The sequence below is a fragment of the Canis lupus genome, chromosome 9 (genome assembly GCF_048164855.1).
Source record: "Canis lupus baileyi chromosome 9, mCanLup2.hap1, whole genome shotgun sequence".
In the NCBI taxonomy this organism is placed as follows: domain Eukaryota; kingdom Metazoa; phylum Chordata; class Mammalia; order Carnivora; family Canidae; genus Canis; species Canis lupus.
Genome location: NC_132846.1, coordinates 3,270,237 through 3,290,945, shown reverse-complemented (window position 1 = coordinate 3,290,945; position 20,709 = coordinate 3,270,237). Strand labels below are relative to the sequence as shown.

The 20,709-nt window shown below is 55.9% G+C and overlaps 1 protein-coding gene and 1 long non-coding RNA gene across 3 annotated transcripts in view; one reads left to right on the top strand and one right to left on the bottom strand.

The window, feature by feature from the left end:
• RIN3 (Ras and Rab interactor 3) overlaps positions 1–20,709 on the bottom strand; it is a 104,219-nt gene that overhangs the window by 41,168 nt on the left and 42,342 nt on the right. Inside the window, exon 3 of one of the 2 annotated variants that reach the window (XM_072837826.1) lies at positions 17,798–17,915. The exons of the other annotated variant lie outside the window; for it this stretch is intronic. Within the exon in view, the coding sequence (XP_072693927.1) occupies positions 17,798–17,915 (118 nt within the window). The remainder of the gene's footprint in view (positions 1–17,797; positions 17,916–20,709) is intronic. 2 annotated transcript variants of the gene reach the window in all.
• LOC140639626 (uncharacterized) lies at positions 16,052–16,863 on the top strand. The gene is made up of 2 exons (XR_012036279.1): positions 16,052–16,352; positions 16,480–16,863. It is a non-coding gene; the product is annotated as an uncharacterized lncRNA (long non-coding RNA).

The following is a 20,709-nucleotide window of genomic DNA, read 5'->3' as shown; positions in this document are numbered from 1 at the left end:
GCATGCATGGTGTTGGGCGGGGGGGCAGCAGGCGGTCCTGCCCTCCAAGCCCAGGACAGTACCCGGCAGCAGCGGGATGGCCACACGCGGACCACCGTGCTTTGTTCCAACGGCTCTACTTTTACATTCGCCTTCCTTCAACATCCTGGATGCTGTTCCCAATGGCTAACGTGACTTTTTAACAGAAGTTTACATTCATCATTGGTTTATGGCGAAGAGATAACGGTTCCCCATTAGGATAGCTATAAATGCTTCAAACGGGAGTTTAAAGAAAAATACTGCGTTGGTTCCAGGCCCAGCAGCCCTTGGGAAAATCAGAGACGTCAGGGCCAGGGAACGGAGCCGGGGGTGGCCACAGCGCCACCTGCTGCTGGCAGTGGGGGCAGCACTGACTGTCCTCAGAGGTCAGACCAGAGGAGGGTGCCAGGGCCCCAACGACCTCCCTTAACCTCAGGACAAGATCAAGCTTGCAAATCCCTCAAGGGGGGATCGTAGTGATGCAGGCATTCCCAGCCTGGCACCCTGGGAGGGGGGTGGCTCCACAGTGGCTCTGCCTTCCCACGGGCACATGGGCCACATGTCTTTTGCAGAACACACATGAAACCTTTAAGATGGGATGCCCGGGTGGCTCAGGGTGTGATCCTGGGTCCCAGGATCAAGTTCCCCATCAGGGTCCCTGCAGGGAGCCTGCTTCCCCCTCAGCCTGTGTCTCTGCCTCCCTCTGGGTCTCTCAGGTATAATTTTTTTTTTTTTTTTTTTTTTTTAAAGAAGCAACCTTTAGGACGGAGTCAGCCAGTCCCTCCTCTGTGCCCTCAGGCACCAGGGCCCAGCACGGGTCCAGGCATAGTGGCCCAGACACCCTTTTACTGTTAAAATCGTCAATCTGTAAAAGCTCTTGTTGGTTTGTAATCTGACCTGTTCTGCCGCAGCCCTGGGACCCTGCCACATCCCTCCATCTGACACATCCACGGATGGCATCTGCTCACGGCACGGACGCAGCTCGGGAGCCCGCGCATGCCAGGCCCAGGGCATGGCCCAATCCTCAGTCTCCCCAGGACCCAGCACAGTAGGGCGCACAACTTGGGAGATCAATAAATGTTTATGAAATACCATCTGGGAGGGAGAGCCCAGGGGCCCGAGGCCTGGGGGCACGTGGCGGGGACCTTAGGCCTCCTGCTGCACGGATCCCCCGCCCTGCCCTGCGGGAGCCTGAAGGGAAGCCTCCCAGACAGCGTCCACGTCCTAGAGCACGGCTCACGCGCGTCAGGCAAGCGAGACCAGCCCGTGCCCCACGAGCAGTGGCCGGGCTTCGCTCCCAGGACTGCCCCAAGTCTGTGCCGTGCCCGCCCGCTGGCCTGGGGGGGGGCCCGATGCCTGAATGTGAACATGCATCCGTCATCCTGTCGCTTACCCTAAACGTGCCTCAGTTTCCTCAGCTCAAATCAGGGATAATAAAGCATCCACCTGTTACGGTCGAATCGCGTCCCCTGTACATATATGATGAAGCCCTAAGTCCCGGTATGCGCAGATGTGACCTTCTTGGAAACAGGGTCTCTGCGGAGGCCATCGAGTTAACGCGCAGACTGATTGGGGTGAAGCCAGAACCGCAGGGGTGGTGTCCTTATAACAACACGTAAGGACGCGGGCCGCAGGCACACGGAGGATTCGGCGGCACAGCTGAGGAAGGGACGGTGCCAGGTCCATCCGGGTGGAACGCCAGCCAGGGCGTTTGCTCCTGGCTCTTTCCTCGTGGGCAAGGATCCAACTTTGCCCTTCACTGCCCTCAGGATTCAGCCCCAGAGCCTTCTGGAGTGTTCCGACCTCCCCCAGGGGAAAGCCACACACAACAGGTGCTCTGCAAACACTTGTCTTCCCAGCGAGGGGCTAACCCTGTGACCTGGAGCTGGGAGGCTGTGGCCCACGGGCCGCCATGCATGGTGGCCCGCCCTGTACCCTGCCCTGTGCCGGGCACACCTGACAACTCCAAAAGGGGCGGTGGGGCTGGCCAGGCCCTCAGGCGCCCGCACCAAGGGTGGACCAAATTCACAGAGGCAAGGGTGGGTCAGTGGCGGCTCAGCGTGGGGCGGGCAGGGGGCAGGGACGTGACATCAGTGGTGTGGCTTTCTGCTTCTTTACTGTGTTAAACTATAAAAACTCACAATTTAGCTATTTAAGCATCGTGAGGGTACAATTCAGTTGCACTGAGTACATTTACCTTGTATAGCACGAGGCCTCTTGTTCCAAGTGATGAAGCGTTCTTGAACTTATAGCAGTGAGGTGAGTGCCACACCAGCATGAACGTGCCAAAAGCCACTGCGTGGAGCACACTCAGAGGCTGAACTGGACGATATTGGATATATAAGTACCTCTCTAAATAAAGCCACTATTTTCTTTAAGATTTTTTATTTATTCATGAGAATAAGAGAGGGGCAGACACAGGCAGAGGGAGAAGCAGGCTCTATGCAGGGAGCCTGATGTGGGACTCAATCCCGGACTCCAAGATCACGCCCTGAGTCAAAGGCAGATGCTCAACCTCTGAGCCCCCAGGCATCCCAATAAAGCCATTATTTTAACAAAAAGAAACCCATACACAAAGATTGGACTGAATTTCACTTATGTTTTCTGGGATTTTTATGACATGCATGTATGACTTCAGTAAGCAGAGAAACTGTGAAGTGTCTACATTTTTCTCTATTCTTCCAAAATTCTCTGTAAATTGGGGGGCATCTGGGTGGCTCAGGTCATGATCCCGGGGTCCTAGGGTCCTTGGCAGGGAGCCTGCGTCTCCCTCCCCTCTGCCTCCCCCTCCATCTGCTTGTGTGATCTCTCTCTCTCTCTCCCTCTCTCAAATAAACAAGTAAAATCTTTAAAAAAAAAGAAAATACAGGGCAGCCCCAGTGGCCCGGTGGTTTACTGCCACCTTCAGCCCAGGTCATGATCCTGGAGACCTGGGATCGAGTCCCATGTCAGGCTCCCTGCATGGAGCCTGCTTCTCCCTCTGCCTGTCTGCCTCTCTCTCTCTCTCTGTGTGTGTCTCATGAATAAATAAATAAAATCTTTAAAAAAAAAAAAGAAAATACAATTCTCTGTAAGCTCTTCTCCAAAGCAGACTGGTTTCCAGTGTCCTCTCAGCGGATGGTGCATCCGTGGTACTCGCAGCCCTCTGGGCACAGCCAACAAGGCAGGTGTCCCCACTGCTGGAGTGCCCCCGTGCCCCTACCCCACGGGCGTCAGAAGCAGCCCCAGGGGGACCTGGCAAGCCTCTGGCCTCCACAGCAGTGGAAGCCAGGAGCCCAGCCGGAGTGGGGCCGGCCTCCGTGCACGGTCCCCGGGGTCCCTAGGGCACACTCCAGGCCCCGACTGAGGCAGTTCTCCAGTGAAGGGGAAGCGGGGAAGGCGTCCAGGCAGTCACACTGGCACATCCAGAAGCGACAACCAATGACAGAGGCCACGCTCCGTGTCTGCTTACAGAAGGAAACCCGTTATCTACGAGTTGTCACCAGGGCTGCGAGGGGACAGGACAGAGGTGCCAGGCCCTTGCTCACGGCTTCTGGCGTTTACAACTTCCACGTTGCAGTGAGACAGTCATGGAGACCAGAAAACAGGAGTGGATTGGTTTTTACAAGGGATTCCGTCCATTTGAGATTGCCTTTTTCCACCTAGTGTCCCTTCCTCCGGGGGCCTCAGGTTGCTAAGTGGGTCCACAGCTGCTCCCTTTCACCACTGAGGACCATGTTTTAGGCCCGGAGGACCAGTTTGCTTTGCTGTTCACCCACGAAAAGGCATCAGGGCAGTTTCCAGTTTTCATTTTTTAAAAAACATTTTATTTATTTGAGAAACAGAAAGGGAGAGGGAGAGAGGGGGCACGAGCGGAGGGGGGCAGGGGTGGAGGGAGAGGGAGAGGCAGACCCCCTGCTGAGCAGGGACCTGCCCCACCCCTGATATGGGCTCCACCCCAGGACCCCGGGATCACGTCCACAGCCGAAGGTAGAGGCATCACCACTGAGCCTCCCGGGAGCCCCCCGCCCCCGTTTTTAGTCAGGATGCATAGGGGATGCTGTAGACCTCTGTGACGAACGAGTCTACACAGGCGTGCACCCTCCTTTCTCTTGGGCTCTGCAACACCACGGTTGCTGGGACTGCGGCACGTCCCTCACCAGGTTTTGGAGGTGGCGCCAAACTGTTTCCCTGAGTGTTTGAACCACTTCACAATCCCACCGGCACCCACCAGCAGTGCCGGACCCACCCGATTTTTCCCCATGCTGGTTGGTTTGGTGTTTTCACTTTTTTATTTTAGCAGTTCCAAGGGGTGTAGAATGAGACCTTACCACCATTTCAATTTGAGTTTCAAAAACACATGAAACACCCTTACGTGTGATTACTTGCTGGCCTGTATACCCTTTGGTGAAATGTCTATTCATGTGTTTTGCCCATTTTCTAATTTGACGGGGGGTTTTGTTTGTTTGTTTGTTTTCTTTTTTAAACGTGGAGGGTTTGTTTTTAACTGCCTTCTTTTTTTTTTTAAATATTTATTTATTTATTTATTTATTTATTTATTTATTTATTTATTTAGAGCGAAAGAGAGGCAGAGACACAGGCAGAGGGAGAAGCAGGCTCCATGCAGGAAGCCCAACGTGGGACTGGATCCTGGGTCTCCAGGATCACACCCCAGGCTGCAGGCGGCACTAAACCACTGTGCCACCAGGGCTGCCCTTAACTGACTTCTTTTTTTTTTTTTTCCTTAACTGCCTTCTTAAGAGGTCGTCACAGAAGTGGCTGTCCTCCAGGGTCGTGGTGACACTGCTGAGCCAACCTTCCCTGAAACCTATCACCTGGAAAGGGTGAGAAGGCCGATCCTAATGGATTCTCATCCTGTTTCCTAAAAGGCACAAAAGATTGCCCAATGGGGTCCCTGACAGGGGAGGCCAGAGGTGCTGAACCTGGAATCTGGAGCCACTGTGCCAAGAGTCTGGGGAGCAGCGGGCAGTCAGCTGCAGGCCTAGCAGGTGCAGCCGGGCCCCTTCCCCTCTGGCTGCCCTGGGAACCCCCAGCTGGCCATTTGTGGCTGAGGTGGGAAGAGGACTTTCTTCTGTCCAAAGGTTCAATTTTCTGCAATGAAAATTATTTCCCCTATTCCCGGGAGGTGAAAGCGGGGGAACCAGCAACTTCTCTGGAGTCCAGGGGACCCTGTGCTTCTAGGCCCAGCACTGGCCTCCACCTGCTTCAATACGATGCTGCAGGACAGCTGCCTCTCCAGTGAAAGGGGCCCCTGGAGCCGCTGGTTCCAGCAGAGGCAAGGCTCCTGATGAGAGAGCAGACCGTCCTGCGCCGGGCGGCAGAGCTGTGCCCACTGGGCAGCTGCTGGCCGCCCCTACAAGGACTGGCACTCACAGAGGGGCGGGCTCTCGTCCTGCCATACACAAAGCCCAAGCATGGACAGAGTGGCCAGGTGTGGGCAGCCAGCTCCCCTGGCCACATGCCCTAGTCCTGAAGCCTCACCCTTGGACACCTGCTTCCTCCAACTGCCAAGTGAGGACAAGAGCACCCCCGGCTCCTCAGGCACAGGTTCAAGTGGTACCGCCCAGGGGCAGCCCCTGCAGCACAGATGACTGAAGCCTGAAGGTCTGCGGGTAGGTGGACCTGGGGGAGGACGGCCACTTGAGGACATGCTGCAGACAGACCCCTTCTATCTCCCTGCCTGGCAGTGATGTCCAGGGTAAACACCTCGGCCTCTGCTCGCTGGCTGGCCTGAGCCCCTTCCCTGCCTCCTTGCCAGCCCACCCGAGCGCCCTCTGTGAAGCCCCCACCCCGGCCCTGAGGCTCCTCCGTGTCCTCTCTTAGCTGCACCCCCACCTCTTCCACCAATCCCAGGCCCGGGGAGGGGGGTGGCACGAGCTACAGGGAGGCTGAAAGGGAGAGAAGCAGGGATGACCTGCTGGCCACGATCAGAGGTCCAAGCAGGGGACTGCTCCTGATGCTTGGCTATAGCACTTCTTGGGCCACAGAGAAGTGCTCCCTCTTCTCCCTGGCTGCAGCCCTGCAAACCACATGGCTTGATGAGCAGAACACCAGCTGGATTTCAACCCCCATTCAGGTCACCAATGAAGCACTTCTGGGCAGTGCACAAGCTGTCCAACTGTCCACGGCAGCGCGGGTTATGAGCCATGGCCACCTTCGTGGGCTGCAGTTGGCAGGAACAGCCCCGAGTTCCAGAGGAGGACCCATCAAGAAACAGCTTGGCTCAGAAAACAACCTGGCTTTGGCTTCAGGACCTTACCCTGGAGTGTGCAAAATTTCATCTCAGGTCTAGAGGAAAGGTGACTCTTGCTCACGGAAGCAGGGAGGCCCAGAGAGGTTCAGTGGCTCGCCAAGGTCACAGAGCTAGGAAGTGCTACCAGGACTGACCCCGCGGAGCACGCTTTCACGGAGCGCAGCTGGTTCCAGGCCTCGCCGCCCAGGAGAAACACGAGGCAAACTACATTTGCAGTTTTAAGGTTTCCCACAGTCACATTAGGAGTGGTAAACAGAACCAGGCCAAATTGATCCTGATAAAATATCCTATTCAATCCAAATAGCCAAAATATGATCAGTCCGACAAACCATAACAAGTCACTATTTTACCTGTTTTTTCATACTAAATATTCAAAATCCCGTGTGGATGTTAACTGATAGCTGTCTCCAGTCCAACTCGCCTCATCTCCGAGTCCTGCCCACTGCCCCATGGGCAGCAGAGCCCAGAGCAGTGTTGTCACCCAGGGGCTGGTCTGCGTGGTTGCGTGCTGGGGGCACCCTGACAGCTAGTGGGGGAGGCCCCGGCAGGCTGCGGACCCCCACGCCACACGGCAAACTCACATCAAGTGGGCCGCATGTCAGAGACCCTGTGGCAGGAGGAGAGGCAGCATGTGCTCCCGGGGCTGGTGGGGGGCCCAGGGGTGCCGTGGTGCCCAGCATGTCCCTCGCTCGACACCACAGCTCGGGCTAGAGCTGAATGGATGTCGGAGGGCCCCCCAGGATGGCGGGTCCTGGGATCTTCCTGCCCCTGTCCCTCAGCAGCACCACGAGCTGAGCCCCGGGGTCAAGAACTGGGGACGTGTCCCTGGATTCCAGAGGTCACACCTGCTGGTAAACACCAATCCCAAGCCTCAGGATGCAGCCCTCTCCTCTGCTGCCCTTGCTGGAAGCATCCAGGGCAGACTCAGCCCTTGGGAGGGACTACAGCTCTGGGGAGCAAATTCAGGGCGGGGATAAGGAACCAGGTGGCTGTGGGGCAAACGGCACTCCTAGATCAGCCCATCAGTGGGCAAGGGGTGCTCTGACCTGTTCTCTAGCTCCTCACTGGGTCTGAATGTGGCAGCGGAAGAAAGGTGTGTTACGTATAGACCTCTGCATCCCTTGTCCCCGCCCCCCCGCCCCCACAGGGCCGGGAGCCCTCCTGAATCACCATGAATGCCCTTGGGCGGGAAAAGGGACACACTCCTACTGTACAGAGAAAGCGCCTCTGCTGACATGGGGAAGGTCCCACAACCGCCCAGGGGTCAAGGTGCCAAACTCTCACGCAGTTCCTCTAGTCTGACACCTGATTCAACCAGGTGGTACTTCTACCATTTAGAACAGAGATGGAAATGGATGTCTGGACCCCAAAGGATGTGACCACCCCAGAGGCACCCCAGAGGTGCTGAGGTGAGACTCAGCACCTCACCTCTGCCTGGGGCTCTGCCCTGCCCCCTGAGCCCTGGACCCAAGGCTTGGTTCAATTTTCATTCAGCACATATTTGCTGAGCACCTACTTGGTGCCAGGCCCTGCTCCGAGCACCAGGGAGATGGCGGCTCCCCGTGTTCCTTGCTGTCGCCCCGCCAACCACTCTCTCCCCGGACCTAGGGTGACGCTGCCACAGGTCCCCAACCCCTGAAGCCCACTGGTTCCCTTCTCCTCCTTCAGCCGTGCTGCAGATCTGTGCTGTCCGTTCTCCTCCTACATGTCCCTGGGGTGTGTCTCCTCCTCCCATACCTGCTGTAGGAGCCGGATGCATGTGCACCGTGCTGCCGCTGGGCCACTGCCAAGTCCCCTCTGGTCTTTACTCTGAGGGGTCTCCCCTGCACTCCAGCCTCCACACTGCCCCCCTGCAGTGACGGCCATCTGTCTGTCAATCCGTCCATCTAAAGATTCTACTTTTAAGTACTCTCTACACCCAACATGGGGCTCGAATCCATCACCGCAAGATCAAGAGTTGTATGCTCCACCTCCTGAGACAGCCACGTGCCCCAAGGGGCTTCTGTTTAAAAGGGACATGAGATCACGTGGAGGAAGAGGCACATGGAGAGCATTCTTGGGTGGGCTGGCACATGGCGAGTCCCTAATAACTGGGTGCTCAAGACCATATAAAATGTCCTGGGTAGGGCCTAGTTACTGGGGAACTGGGTCTCACTGGGGGCTGCTCAGAGCAGTCCTGGACTGGGAACAATGACTACACTAAAGAATATTCCAGCAGGGGAAGTTCTGTTGGGCCAAGTTCCTTAGAAGTTTCCACTGTGAAAACTGAGACCAAGACAAACAATAAGCACCACAAAACATATGTGATCGCAGCAAGACTGCTGATAAAGTAGGGCAAGCTGTTGAATGATTCTCGACAGATAAAGAGAGACGGACACAAAGAGCCATGGCGGACACCAGTCCATTTGTACCGAACTTTCCAAAAGGTCCCACCCCTGGTTTCTTCCTTAAATAGTTCGGGCAGAAAGAAGAAGTTGGTGGGACAGGCATAATAACGTGGCTTCCCAAAGGCCAGCCCGGCTGCCTAGACACGGAGCAGCACTTATCTGCCTCGGCCATGGTGAGGCCCAGGTGCTCAGGGTGTCTGGGGTCAGGAAGACAAACAGTAGCACCTCCTCTCTGTGTGTGGCTTTGCCCTCCCAAGGCATTTTGTGCATCTATCTCTTGCCATGCAAGGTGAGGGGGCCCAGAGACACTGAGTGACTTGCTTAAGGTCACACAGCAGGTTACTGAGGGAGCCAGATTAGAATCTGGTTCCCTGACACCCGCCCATGACTTTGCACAAGCTCACACCGGCCCTAACGCTGTCCCTTTTCCTAGAGGTGAGGCCGCCTGGGAACCTCCAGAGCAAAGCAAATCTGGGGGGTGCTTCAGAGGTGTTCAGAGGGGACAATTGGCTTTCTCTTCCAGGAGAAAACCCTGAAGCTTGTAAGAACATTTCCTGGTGAGTCCTAAACGTGGGGTAAACCTCCAAAGCAAGCCGAACCTCCACACAGAGCCACCAGGAGAGCAGGAAGGGCTTGTAAAAGTACTTTGCTTTGTTTCTTCCACTCTTGCCCTAACTTACTCAGCTTCCCCAATGACCCTCATTTTAAGAGCAGAATCTGGTCTTATCATGCCCCTCAGTAGGTGCCAGCTCCATGTATATATGGATGGATGGATGGATAGGTGAGTGGATGGGTGGGTGGAGGGAGGGATGGATGAAGGGATAGATGGAGGGAGGGATGGATGGATGGAGGGATGGATGGGTGAGTGGATGGGTGGGTGGAGGGAGGGATGGATGGAGGGATAGATGAATGGAGGGATGGATGGATGGGTGGAGGGATGGATGAAGGGATGGAGGGGTGGATGGAGGGGTGGATGAATGGAGGGATGGGATGGAAGAGTGGGTGGGTGGGTGGACGGGTGGGCAGAGAGTCACTCTTGCTTTCCTGCCCGGTGTTCAGTATGTTCACATGTATTTTCTTGTCTGTTCCTCATCTTAATTTCCTTTAGAAGCCTAATTCACTCCATTTGTGGTTAAAGTGAGGCCCAGGAGTCAAACATCTTTAGTTCACAGAGCTGGTTAGGTGGGAGAAGTGAATGCAAACCCAGATATTCTCACCCTCAGACCCAGGCCAACAGGAAAGGCGGGCAGGTGGGCAGGTGGGCAGGGGGAGGGCTATTAACTTCTTGTGGACATGTCCTGTGCATGGTTCCAGTTCACCATCACTGCGAGTCCATTTCACAGTTGAGAGAACCAAGGCTTAGTGAGGCTGGGTATTGAGCAGCATTGAAAAGACCTCACAGCTGATGGAAGCAAAGGGGTGGGACTTGAGTCTGGGTCCACTGGGTTCCAAAGTCCACCCCCTTGGCCCTTTGGGACCAAGCCATCTGTCTGCTCAAGTATGAGGTGTTACAAAGTAGCGATGAATGGCCAGGTGTTTGCTGAACACTTGTTTCAGCCCTGCCCTGTGCCAGGCTATGGGGACCACAGATCCCGTATCACACAAGCTCTACCCTGGAAGCTTCCAGTCAGCAGGTGGGAAAGGAGATAGGAAAACACGGAACAGACAATGATCAGGCAAGGGCACACAGGGAAACTTCACTGTCCACCCAAGTAGAGGCCCAGTGAGTGGTGGGACGGGGGAGGATGTTGACGGGCAGGTGGGCGCCCCCTCCTCTGCTATTTCAGGACAAACTAACTCAGTCCTTCCTGGCCAATGCCTGACATTCCACCACTGTCGCGTCCGTCCTCGCACTTTTACTCCTACTAAGAACTGAGATGCACATGTAAAGTAGTGCTACGATGGCGTTAGTGTTTCACCTGTTAGTAGAAATCTCTTTACCGGCTAGAGAACTTCCAGACAGCAAGTTTTCATGGAAGGTGGCGGGGGAGGCAGAAACAGCTAGAACGTAAGGTAGATGCCCCGGATGCAAATGTCGAGTGAAGCTAATCCACACCCACTGCTCTGGAGTGACAGAAAGCCCAGGAAGCGCTGGGGCCTGGACCCTGACCCCTGACACTTCTGAAGTCACTCCTAAAAGATGGGTGGCTGCAAAGAGGCCCCTGGTTCTCTGAAACACTTGAGTTGCCTGGCTTCCCTTAGACGTACTTGCGGAAGCTGTAAAAGCCCTGCAGGTGGTGGTCACTGTACACACAGAGGCCACTCGCTCGGGCCTGATGCTGGCGTGATGCCCTCACCCCTACACACCCATTTCCTTCATCTTCCCCTTCTCCTGCCTCCAACACCCTGTGTTTTAAATCTTTCCCCCATCTCTGTCAACACTTCTCCCCTAGTCCCACTTCCCCTGTGTGCTCCTGTGTCCCCTTCCCACAGGCAGGCCCGCCCTGTGTGCTCCTGTGTGCCGGAGAGGCAGCACAGTACCTCCACCTCCTCAGGAAAAGGAGTCCCCCTCTTTCCCTTTCCTTGGCCTCGCTGGCCTGTCCCAGGTCGCCGCATTATCAAGGCCCTGACCTTGGGCAGGTGTCTCAAGGCCTCCGTCCTCCTGGCAGGCTGGATAGCCGCATCCCTCACCCACCAGCGCGGTCCCTTCACTTCCTGCTCCAGGTCTGTTCGTCCTTCCCCAGGGCAACAGCCACTACTGATAAGAAGAATGAATCAGCTTCTTAGCAGAGTTCTCTGGGAGCGAGGGGTTGCAGAAAACAATGGTTCTGACTTGTGAGTTGATGTCACTCAATCCCTGTAGCAAATTATAACTGTCGGTCTTTACCCAGTGCTTTTTCTATCTGGACGCAGTGATGGCTCTGCCCCAGAAATACCCCCTTCTGTCAGCAGGCAACACTACGACTCCCACTCTGATAGCGGCTCCCACCTGGCTTCTCCCCAACAACCCTGAGCAGTCCTCCTCCAGCAGCCGGGCGCCCTCCGGTCAAGCCTATTCTGACAGCGGCCCCCTGGACGTAGCGTTGGACCCCATGGGCTAAAGCCTCGGTTCCCCAGGTCGCCCCCACCCCACCCTTTAGATGCCACCTGCATGTCCAGGTGGTCCCCGAGGCTGGTGACCCAGTGGGGATGGAGGTGGGCTGCTCCCAGAACGCTTCTTGGGCTCTGTTAACTTGCTGGAGTGGCTCGCAGAGTAAGAGGCAAACATCTTACATAGAAGGTCACCAATTTCATAGAAAATGATAGAAGTCGGGGACAGCCAGATGGAAGAGGCGCACAGCACAAGGTATGGGGAGAGGCAGGGAGGGGAGAGCCTGCCCACCCTGTTTGCGTACCTCACTCTCCCTCAAACTCCACGTGCTTACCAACCCAAGAGCTCTCTGAACCCTGTCCTTTGGGTCTTTATGGAGGCATCACCAGTGGGTATGATTGATTAAATCTTCATGGTGACTGATTCACCCTCCAGCCCCCCTCCCCACCACCCCTCGGCCTGACGTGGTTGGTTCCCCTGGCAACCAGCCCCCCCCCCAAGTCCTGTATAAACTCTGGTGTGGTTGAAAGGGGCTCATTGTGAGTATCAGGACATCCCATGAGTTTGGGGAGCTCTGTGCCTGGAACTGGGATGGAGACCAAACGTGTATTTCTTACTAGAAATCATGATTAACACAGTTACGATGCTGTTGAGTGCTTTCCATGCACAGGCCACACTGTCCCCTGCCCTGCACATATTCACTCCTCAATCCTCCAGCAATTGTGCAACAGCTGTTCCCATTTTGCACACAAAGAAACCGAAGCACAGAGAAGTTCAGTAGCTTGTGTGACGTGCAAAGTGATGGACACAGAAGAGCGCTGTAGGACAACCCGCCTTCCGAAGCACATGCTCTCAGGACAGGTTTGCTGTGACCAGCACAGAAGGCTCACCACAACCCAGTACTGTCTCCCTGGTATGACAGCAACAGTTCGCTTTGCCCATCCCAACCTTGACATTAATAATAACAACCGTTCCTCACCTTTTTGTGGACTTAACACACTGTGGTCCAAAGACAGGTTAAGTCTCATTCTAGTCAGTTGGTGAGCAGGTCATACCCAAGAGTAGCACTGCAAATGTCCCGTGTGGCCCTCAGAAGCAACCTGGATGACTGCAACCTGCTCCTATATACAGACATGTACTGCCCAGGTCAACTCATCTTTCCTCTTTGGTGTTAAAGTTCCCCCAGTCCAGTGGCAATGACCCTCTGCGCCAACCAGACTCACCGTGCTAACCCATGAGGTGGGGCTCTGTTTCTTAATCACAAGTGGATCTATCAGCTTCCACTACGGGGCCTAAAACCACAGACCTCAGAGTGGGAGATCTGCTTGGGCAAGAAGAAACCCTAACCGAGCTCAACAGGCCAGCCTCTAGAAAGCCAGGGGGTTGGCCCAGGTGGTCGGGGACAGGCAGGAAGTGGGGTGGAGCTGCCCCTGAAATGTGCCAGAAGGTCACTCTCTGTGGGGGCCAGGCCATATCATTCACCACTGTCTGATGGCTCCTTTTCCTTTTCTTTTTCCCTTTCCTTTCCTTCTTTCCTTTCCTCCTTTCCTTTCCTTTCCTTTCCTTTCCTTTCCTTTCCTTTCCTTTCCTTTCCTTTCCTTTCCTTTTCTTTCCTCCCTTTCCCTTTCCCTTTCCCTTTTCTTTCTCTCTCTCTCTCTTTCTTTGGCAGCCAGCAGAAAAAAAACGCCATCACATACATGTGTCAGCGTCACCACCTTCAAAAGGTGCAAATGAGTGAAACAGTAGCCAGAGTTCCCAGGTGTCTAACTGGCACCATAAAGGCACCCAGTGTCTCTTCTGCTGGTTCTCTGCACCCCCTGCCACACACATCTGGCCTCTGAGGGTCCCTGGGAAGCTACATGGCAACCAGACACTGCAAAGCCTTCTTTGCACTCCCGGCAGCAAGGGGAGGATGTGGCAGGTGGTCATGCTCGTTCAGAGTGGTGGCTGCCCCTCCATGCAGTTCCCATACTCAACAGAGGGCAGGCTTGCAGTTCAGGGCTGTCTGTCCTCATGGCATGACCAGTCTGAGCTATCGGTTCCGTGCTTTGCAAAGAAACCCTTAACGAGGAACCAGAGGGCAACCCAAGCACACAGAAACACAGATGTGGCTGACGTGAGCCTTTCTCACTCGAAGCAAATGGAGCCAGGCCACAGATGGGGCTGACCACCCGGGTTCAGGGGATCCCCTCATCTCCCTCCTTTGTCTGAGCATGTGGGGAATCCCATCAAAAGGCCACAGTTCCAGGTCTGGGCCTTCCCCTTGCCCACTTCCTTGCAAGCTGACCCCTGCTGCAGCCACCACAGCCACAGGGGGCCTCAGAAGATCGGTGGTTCCTTCCTCCCTTCAGGGACTGCAAGGAGGGCATCTATGTCAGATGGGATTTACCCAGAGCCTGGAACCCTCTGGGTAGGCCCATTTCACTCTTCTGTTTGGCTTAATCTTGCAGGAGGATTAATAATAATAATAATAATTATTATTATTATTATATTATTATTATTATAAACGTGATTATAACCCTCTCTTGTGTTCCAGGTACTGCCCTAAATACTTTAGGCCCATGAGAGACACCATGATCCTCCCCACCGTAGAGGCCTGGAGAGGCTAAGCGAGGCCTAGAGAGGTCACACAGGTAGTAGAAGGCAGAGCAAGATTCAGACACAGGTGGTTTGACCTCCATAGCCTGTGTTCAACCACCACGTCAAGGAGGCAGGTACAGAATGAGGAAGAGTGAGCAAAAAGATCAGAGCAGCAAATCGACATGGCAAAGAAACACCTTAGCTGGTACTTTCTTGGTGTTCTAGGTTCAGGGGTCTGAGGTCTGGGGAGCAGTGGAGTAATATAAAGAAAGAGCAAAGTAAAAAACATGCAAACTTATAAGTGACATCTCTGTAGTCACAGCCAACGGGACAGGAATCATGACTGGAAGAGTTACAGCAGGCGAAGAATTTTGGTTTGAGTTTTCATGGTCTTCTCAGCAAGCTGAGCACTGCGTGTTTAAAAGTTTAAAAGTGGAAAATGAGATTTGACCATGTGGTCCTGGGAGGTAGACATGAACCGGAGGAAGCGAGCTACCTCCATTCCCGAGTGTCCTGGTCTGTCACTTGGGCTCCTGATTGGAAATGAGACACGGCAACCAAACACAATATCCTGGCTTCAGGGATCCCTGGGCGGCGCAGTGGTTTAGTGCCTGCCCTTGGCCCAGGGTGCGATCCTGGAGACCCGGGATCGAATCTCACGTCGGGCTCCTGGTGCATGGAGCTTGCTTCTCCCTCTGCCTATGTCTCTGCCTCTCTCTCTCTGTGTGTGTGACTATCACAAATAAATAAAAATAAAAAAAAATATCCTGGTTTCACCGGGTAGGAGTTGTGCATGCTTTCTGACCAATCCCAAAAGGCCAGGGGGTGTAACTGGGTTGGAAAGACGTAGAAGTGATTACCCTGACATCTAAGATGGGGAAGTGGGAAAGAAGCATGGGGGCAAAAGAAAGCAGATCTTGTAGACATCCTCCCTGTCCAGCCTGGTTCCGGTTTCTTCCAAGAAGCCTCCCATATCAGCCTGCCCTTGAACAAAGCTCTCTCTTTGCACTTCTAGAGCACCTGTTGATGTGCAATGTGCTCAGCACGTCACCACCGCTCACCTTTAGCTATTTGCCTGAAGCTGGTGTTGAAATTTTTTTTGTTTGTGAAGAAATTATTTTTTTAAAATTTTTATTTATTTATGATAGTCACAGAGAGAGAGGCAGAGACACAGGCAGAGGGAGAAGCAGGCTCCATGCACCGGGAGCCCGACGTGGGATTCGATCCCGGGTCTCCAGGATCGTGCCCTGGGCTAAAGGCAGGCGCCAAACCGCTGCGCCACCCAGGGATCCCTGGTGTTGAAATTTAAGAGCACAGTTGGCCCTCGGGTTTCTGAATGGACTGTAGGTAGCTAGGCCCTGGGCAGGCAGACCTGTGAATCCGGCTGATGGCCAACCATGCACCTGGTAAGCATGCCTGAGAAAGCGTCCAGGTTCTTGGAGAGCAGGAGGCGCCCTACAGAATCCCCCCTGCAGTCATTGGAGGGCGCTGTCTATTGGTTTCGGAAACCTATAACCCTCCTCCTTCGTTGAGATCCCTACATGCTCTTCCCCGCTGGACGCTGCAGGACAGAGGTTGATGGCGTTTGCCATCTAACCCCACACACGCTTCCCCTCTGGCCTCCCAGTGGGTCACCAGCATCCGAGTCCTCCGCTTCTGCCCGCGCACACGCCTGGACTACATTTCCCAGTCTCCCCTGCAGCTGGGCGTGGCCACGCGACAGGGCTCGAGCCAATGGCATGCAAGCACGGGCGACACGCTCACTTCCGGGCAGGCCGCGGTGAGACCCGCCCTCAGACTTCCGGCCTGCCGTCGGCCGGCCTCCCCTCGGAAGCGGGCGTCGCCTGCTCGCCGCTGGGCGCCTGCGCCGGCCGGGCCGGGGGGCTCCGTGCTGCCGAGGGCCGAGGGCCGAGGGCCGAGGGGCCCGCACAGGAGCGGGGCGCGAGCCTCCCCTGGGCTTGAGCCCTGGCACTCTCGCTGCTGTGGCCGCCGGCTCGTGGTCCCGCTCCAGCTCGCACCGCGCGGCTCTCCACGCCGGGTCGCCCGGCACCGCGACTGCTCGTTGTCCGCCCCGCCCCGGGAGGTGAGCTCGGGGCGCGGGGCGGGGCCGCGGGGCGGGGGTGGGGGCGGGGCCGCGGGGCGGGGCGGGGCGGGGCCGCGGGGCCCTGACGGCAGGGAAGCCAAGCCCCCGTCCCCCGTTTGTGCCGCAGGGACCCTCCACTCGGGGCTCTGATGCCCACTGCTCGCCCACGGGACCAGCCCGAGCCCTCTCCGTCTCCCTCTCCTGACGCCCCCCGTGGTCCTGCCCGCCGGTCGGCGTGGCCCGGGTCCCTCCCACCTCCGCCTCCACCTCCGCCTCCGCCTCCACCTCCACCTCCACCGTGACCCCTGACCCGTGACCCCTGACCCCTGACCCCTGCCCGGCTCCACGGGCAGCCTCGGGCCGGGGCTGCTTCCTCTGCGCGTCCTCCCGGCGGCGTCGGGCACAGGTGCTTCCTAGAAACAGCTGCTCCAAGATACTTCATAAATGTCTCTAAAGCATCTATGACATTATATCATGTTCTACAAATACATAATATTTATGAAATGCTGAATACGTGTTTTGTTGTCTTCTTTAACTCTTTTCGCTCCATTCTTTTTAAAGATTTTATCTATTTATTCATGAGAGACACAGCGAGAGGCAGAGACACGGGCCGAGGGAGAAGCTCCCTGTGGGGAGCCCCATGTGGGACCTGATCCCGGGACTCCAGGACCGCGCCCTGGGCTGAAGGCGGCGCTCAACCTCTGAGCCACCCAGGCGACCCCGCTCTACTTCTAACTAAGGATAAAAAGCTTCCCACAACCCCATGGGTTTATCAGAGGGCCTAAGCTGATGCCTGGATTGATCTGTAGGTTCTCCTAACTTCTAGGCTTCTTGGATCTTAACACCTTAATACCCGTAAGGGGCCTGGACCCTTTCATTGTGCATCAGTACAAATCTGCCCTTGACCGGAGGCCTCACAACATTTTCCCACCAGTGCCCAGGCCTGCTCCTGGCAGCCCTGTGCACACCCAGGGTTTCTGTCTTCCAAAGCGCTTGCCCGTTTGACCTTTGCAAAGGCCCCGTGACTCAGGCAGGACAGTGATAGTCACTATGTGCACGTAACCCACAAGAAAAGAGGCTCAGGGAAGGTGACCAACTTGTGCTTGCGTGTGTGCTGGGCTGTCTCTAGGACCAAGGACCCAGACAATTCCTCTCGTTCTCCCCCCTTTCTCCAGCCTGAGCTAACAAAAAGACACCTCACAGAGACCAACAGGAAGCCAGGCCAACACGCCGGGACATGGCAGGTGATGGAAGCTCGCACCGACTTGACTGGTAAACTGAGTTTACAACAGACCTGGCCAGATAACTTCAGGGGACTGAACATTTGTCCCTCTTCTAATTTTAAACCCCTCTGGCCTGATGGGAGTGTCTGTGGTTACAGGGTGTAGCAGCTGCTGCTGCTGCTACTGTGTGGTCAGGGCCACCACAGGAAGACAGGTACTTACTTGATTTTTCTTCTTTAACCGTGTATTCGAGCACTTTGGACGAGCTCTCATTCGGGGAAGGGAAGTGGACACAGAGCACCAGATGCTTCAAGCTGCTATCCTGACAGACCAGGAATGTCTGCAACGGAAGAAGGGCGGGGGAGCTCCATGAACCAAAGATTTGGGTGGAGGTTAGAAAGACAGCAGTGGGTTGGAAGTCATCCAGAACGTTCCAGAAACAAGGAGGCAGGGTGGGGAACGGCATTCTGCCTAAGAGTCCTGTGTCACCTGGCCCATGTCCCCCCTGGCTCCTGAGTCCCAGTTTCTCATCTGGCTACAGAGGGGTCCACTTAAATCAATGCTTCCCAAAGAATTCTGTGTTGCAGACACAGAGTTTGGAGGAGTGTTTAAAACGCGGGTTCCTGGGCCCCACCCCTGGGATGCTGGGTGGGTTGGTGGGGCCCCAGGATCAGGGGATTCTGATACGGGCGGTGGTCCTGCCTCTGCTCTTAGAAAAGCTCTAAGGCACAGGGAGTCATATTGATTTTCCACTTGCACCCCAGCACGTATGCTTACCTCCACCCTCGTCCCAACCTGGGATCTAAGCCTCTCCCACTCAGGCCCCTAGTGCCTGGCCAGAGCTTGGAAAACCGGGGCTCTGCCCAAACTTCTGAGGTGAGGCTGGGGAGCCACTAGGGCAGCCCCACTGATGTGGCCCGGGCATGAGAGGCTCTGGAGAAGCACCGCGGTGGCCCTTGGTTCCCCCCCCCCCCCATAGCACACTGCCCTCCCAGTGATGCTTCCTGTTCTCTGCCATTGTTCCTGAGGACTGTTATTATCACGTGGCTACATTATTAGAGTTGTTAATACAACATAATAACATTATTGCCTCCCTTGTCTGCCTCCTGCCTTAACCCTGGGTGATGATAGATCCCGTGATCTCACGTAGTTCTTTTATTAAAGCTATGGGGGGATATTATTATCCCCATTTTATATGTAGAGAGAGGCAGTAACACCCAAGGTCACTAGGCTAGTTAGTAAGTGCTGGAGCTGGGATTTGAGCTCAGACCCTGTGACCCGGATCCGGGCCCTCCATCACCCCCAGACCCCCGGTGCTCTGCTCAGCCCTGAAAGACCACATCTCCTTGGAGCGCAGTGACATCTTGAGCCCATTGGTCACTGAGCTGTGGTTGAAAGTTTACAGCCCCCCCCCTCCTGGAGCAGGGCAGGGTGGAGAGGGTGTGAGAACCTAGAGCAGATAGGAGGACGAGGGAGCACGGGGCAAAGGGGAGGGGTAGGTTTCTGGGGGTGGAAATGCAGGTGCGATGCTGCCTACAGATACATCCCCACCTGGAAGGTGGCCCTCCCTAGGGGACCCGACAGGAGGCCAGCTCACCTCTAGAAGCCTCCTTGGCCCCTGCCCACAGAGAGGATGCCTGAGGCCTCGGCCCAGCTGGCCCTACCCCAAGCTGTGGCCATCACTGAACTGACACGTTCACCCAAACCCGGTCTGACCCCAGGAACATGCTGTCCTCCAAAGGAAAAGAGGTCACCTGGCCTCTTCCTCGGAGGTGCAAGGTCAGGCTGCCTGCTGCCCACCAGGCTGCTGGGAACTAGCAGCGTGTGAGGCCAGGAGAGGGCGCATCTGGGCATGGGGGGGGGGGTGAGTGCGGTGTCATGAAAAGATGTGGTTTTTGTCCCCGGTTCCTGGCACAGAGCTTCAGAAATCCTTGGAATTTCCTGAGCGATAAGTGTTTTTTATTATTTATAATGAGTTGCTTTAGACCATACCTGGGTTCACACTGCTATGACTCATGGGGGGCCTGCTATGACTCATGGGGGGTGGCCACAGCAAAGGGGGGACCGGGAACACACAAGAGGGTTGGACTGCCAGCTCTACCTCGGCCTTGGGGCCGGGAGAGCCATGCACGTGGGATGCCACCATGTAGGTCTGCTGCGTCAGGAGGGGGCCTCAGTGGAAGCTGGGGCTCAGTGTGCTTGGAGATGCCTGGGTGGTGAGCCCCTGGAGGTGCCTGCACTCCGCAGTGCAGGATGTGGGGGCCTGCTCCCCTCGCCACCGGACCCCCCTCATCCCCCCTATTTGTCAGCTCTGTGGCTCGGTCCTTCAGAATAATGGGGTCGGGAGATCTGCGGTCCCACCTGGAACTCTGGGAGCAGGGCCTGGGGGAGGCCTGAACGGGAGCCAGTGGCGTCCCAGGAAGGCCAACAGAGCAGACCCAGACCCCTGATCCTGAGCCAGGATGGGCGCTGAGGCCAGTGCTCCAAACTGCAACCAAAATTGGGCGGTTTCTGCCTTTGTAGGGAAAGCACCCCCTTTACACGTTGTGGTGCGTGTGGGGGGCCACGTGCCCGGGCGGGTCCCAGTGCAGAGGTCCTCAAGTGGCCCAGAGCTGCCTTTCTCCATTCTCTGGTGTCAGGAATGGCACAGTTTTCAAACTACAGGTCATGACCCATGAATGCGAATGCCTCCGACTAGGTTTATTCTTTCAGACTAAAATGTAAGAGAACAGAAGAGAAGAAGGATGCCTGCGGGACGGACGGACTCTGTCAGAGAGGAAAGGAGAGGGAGACAGAGACCTACGAAGGGCCTGGGCCCCAGTCTAATGAGTAAGTGTCTTATTTCTTACTCCACTGGCGGGGCCTCCTCCCTCCACCGTCGGAGCCGCACTGCTCTCCCCGACGGGCAGCGATGAGCACTCACTGGCCCGGGCAGGGGCCTCCTGGACGCCGTCCTGCAAACTGATGGGCCCTCTCACAGCCCCACGCGCTGATTTCTGGGTTTCCTCACTCTGCTGACATGTCGGCCCTCGCGTGCCACTGAGAGAAAGGAGAGGAGGCGGGAGCCTGCGGGCAGGGCCCTCTCCAGCTGGCAGGACCTGTGGCCTGTCACAACCTGTATTTCTCTCGGGCTC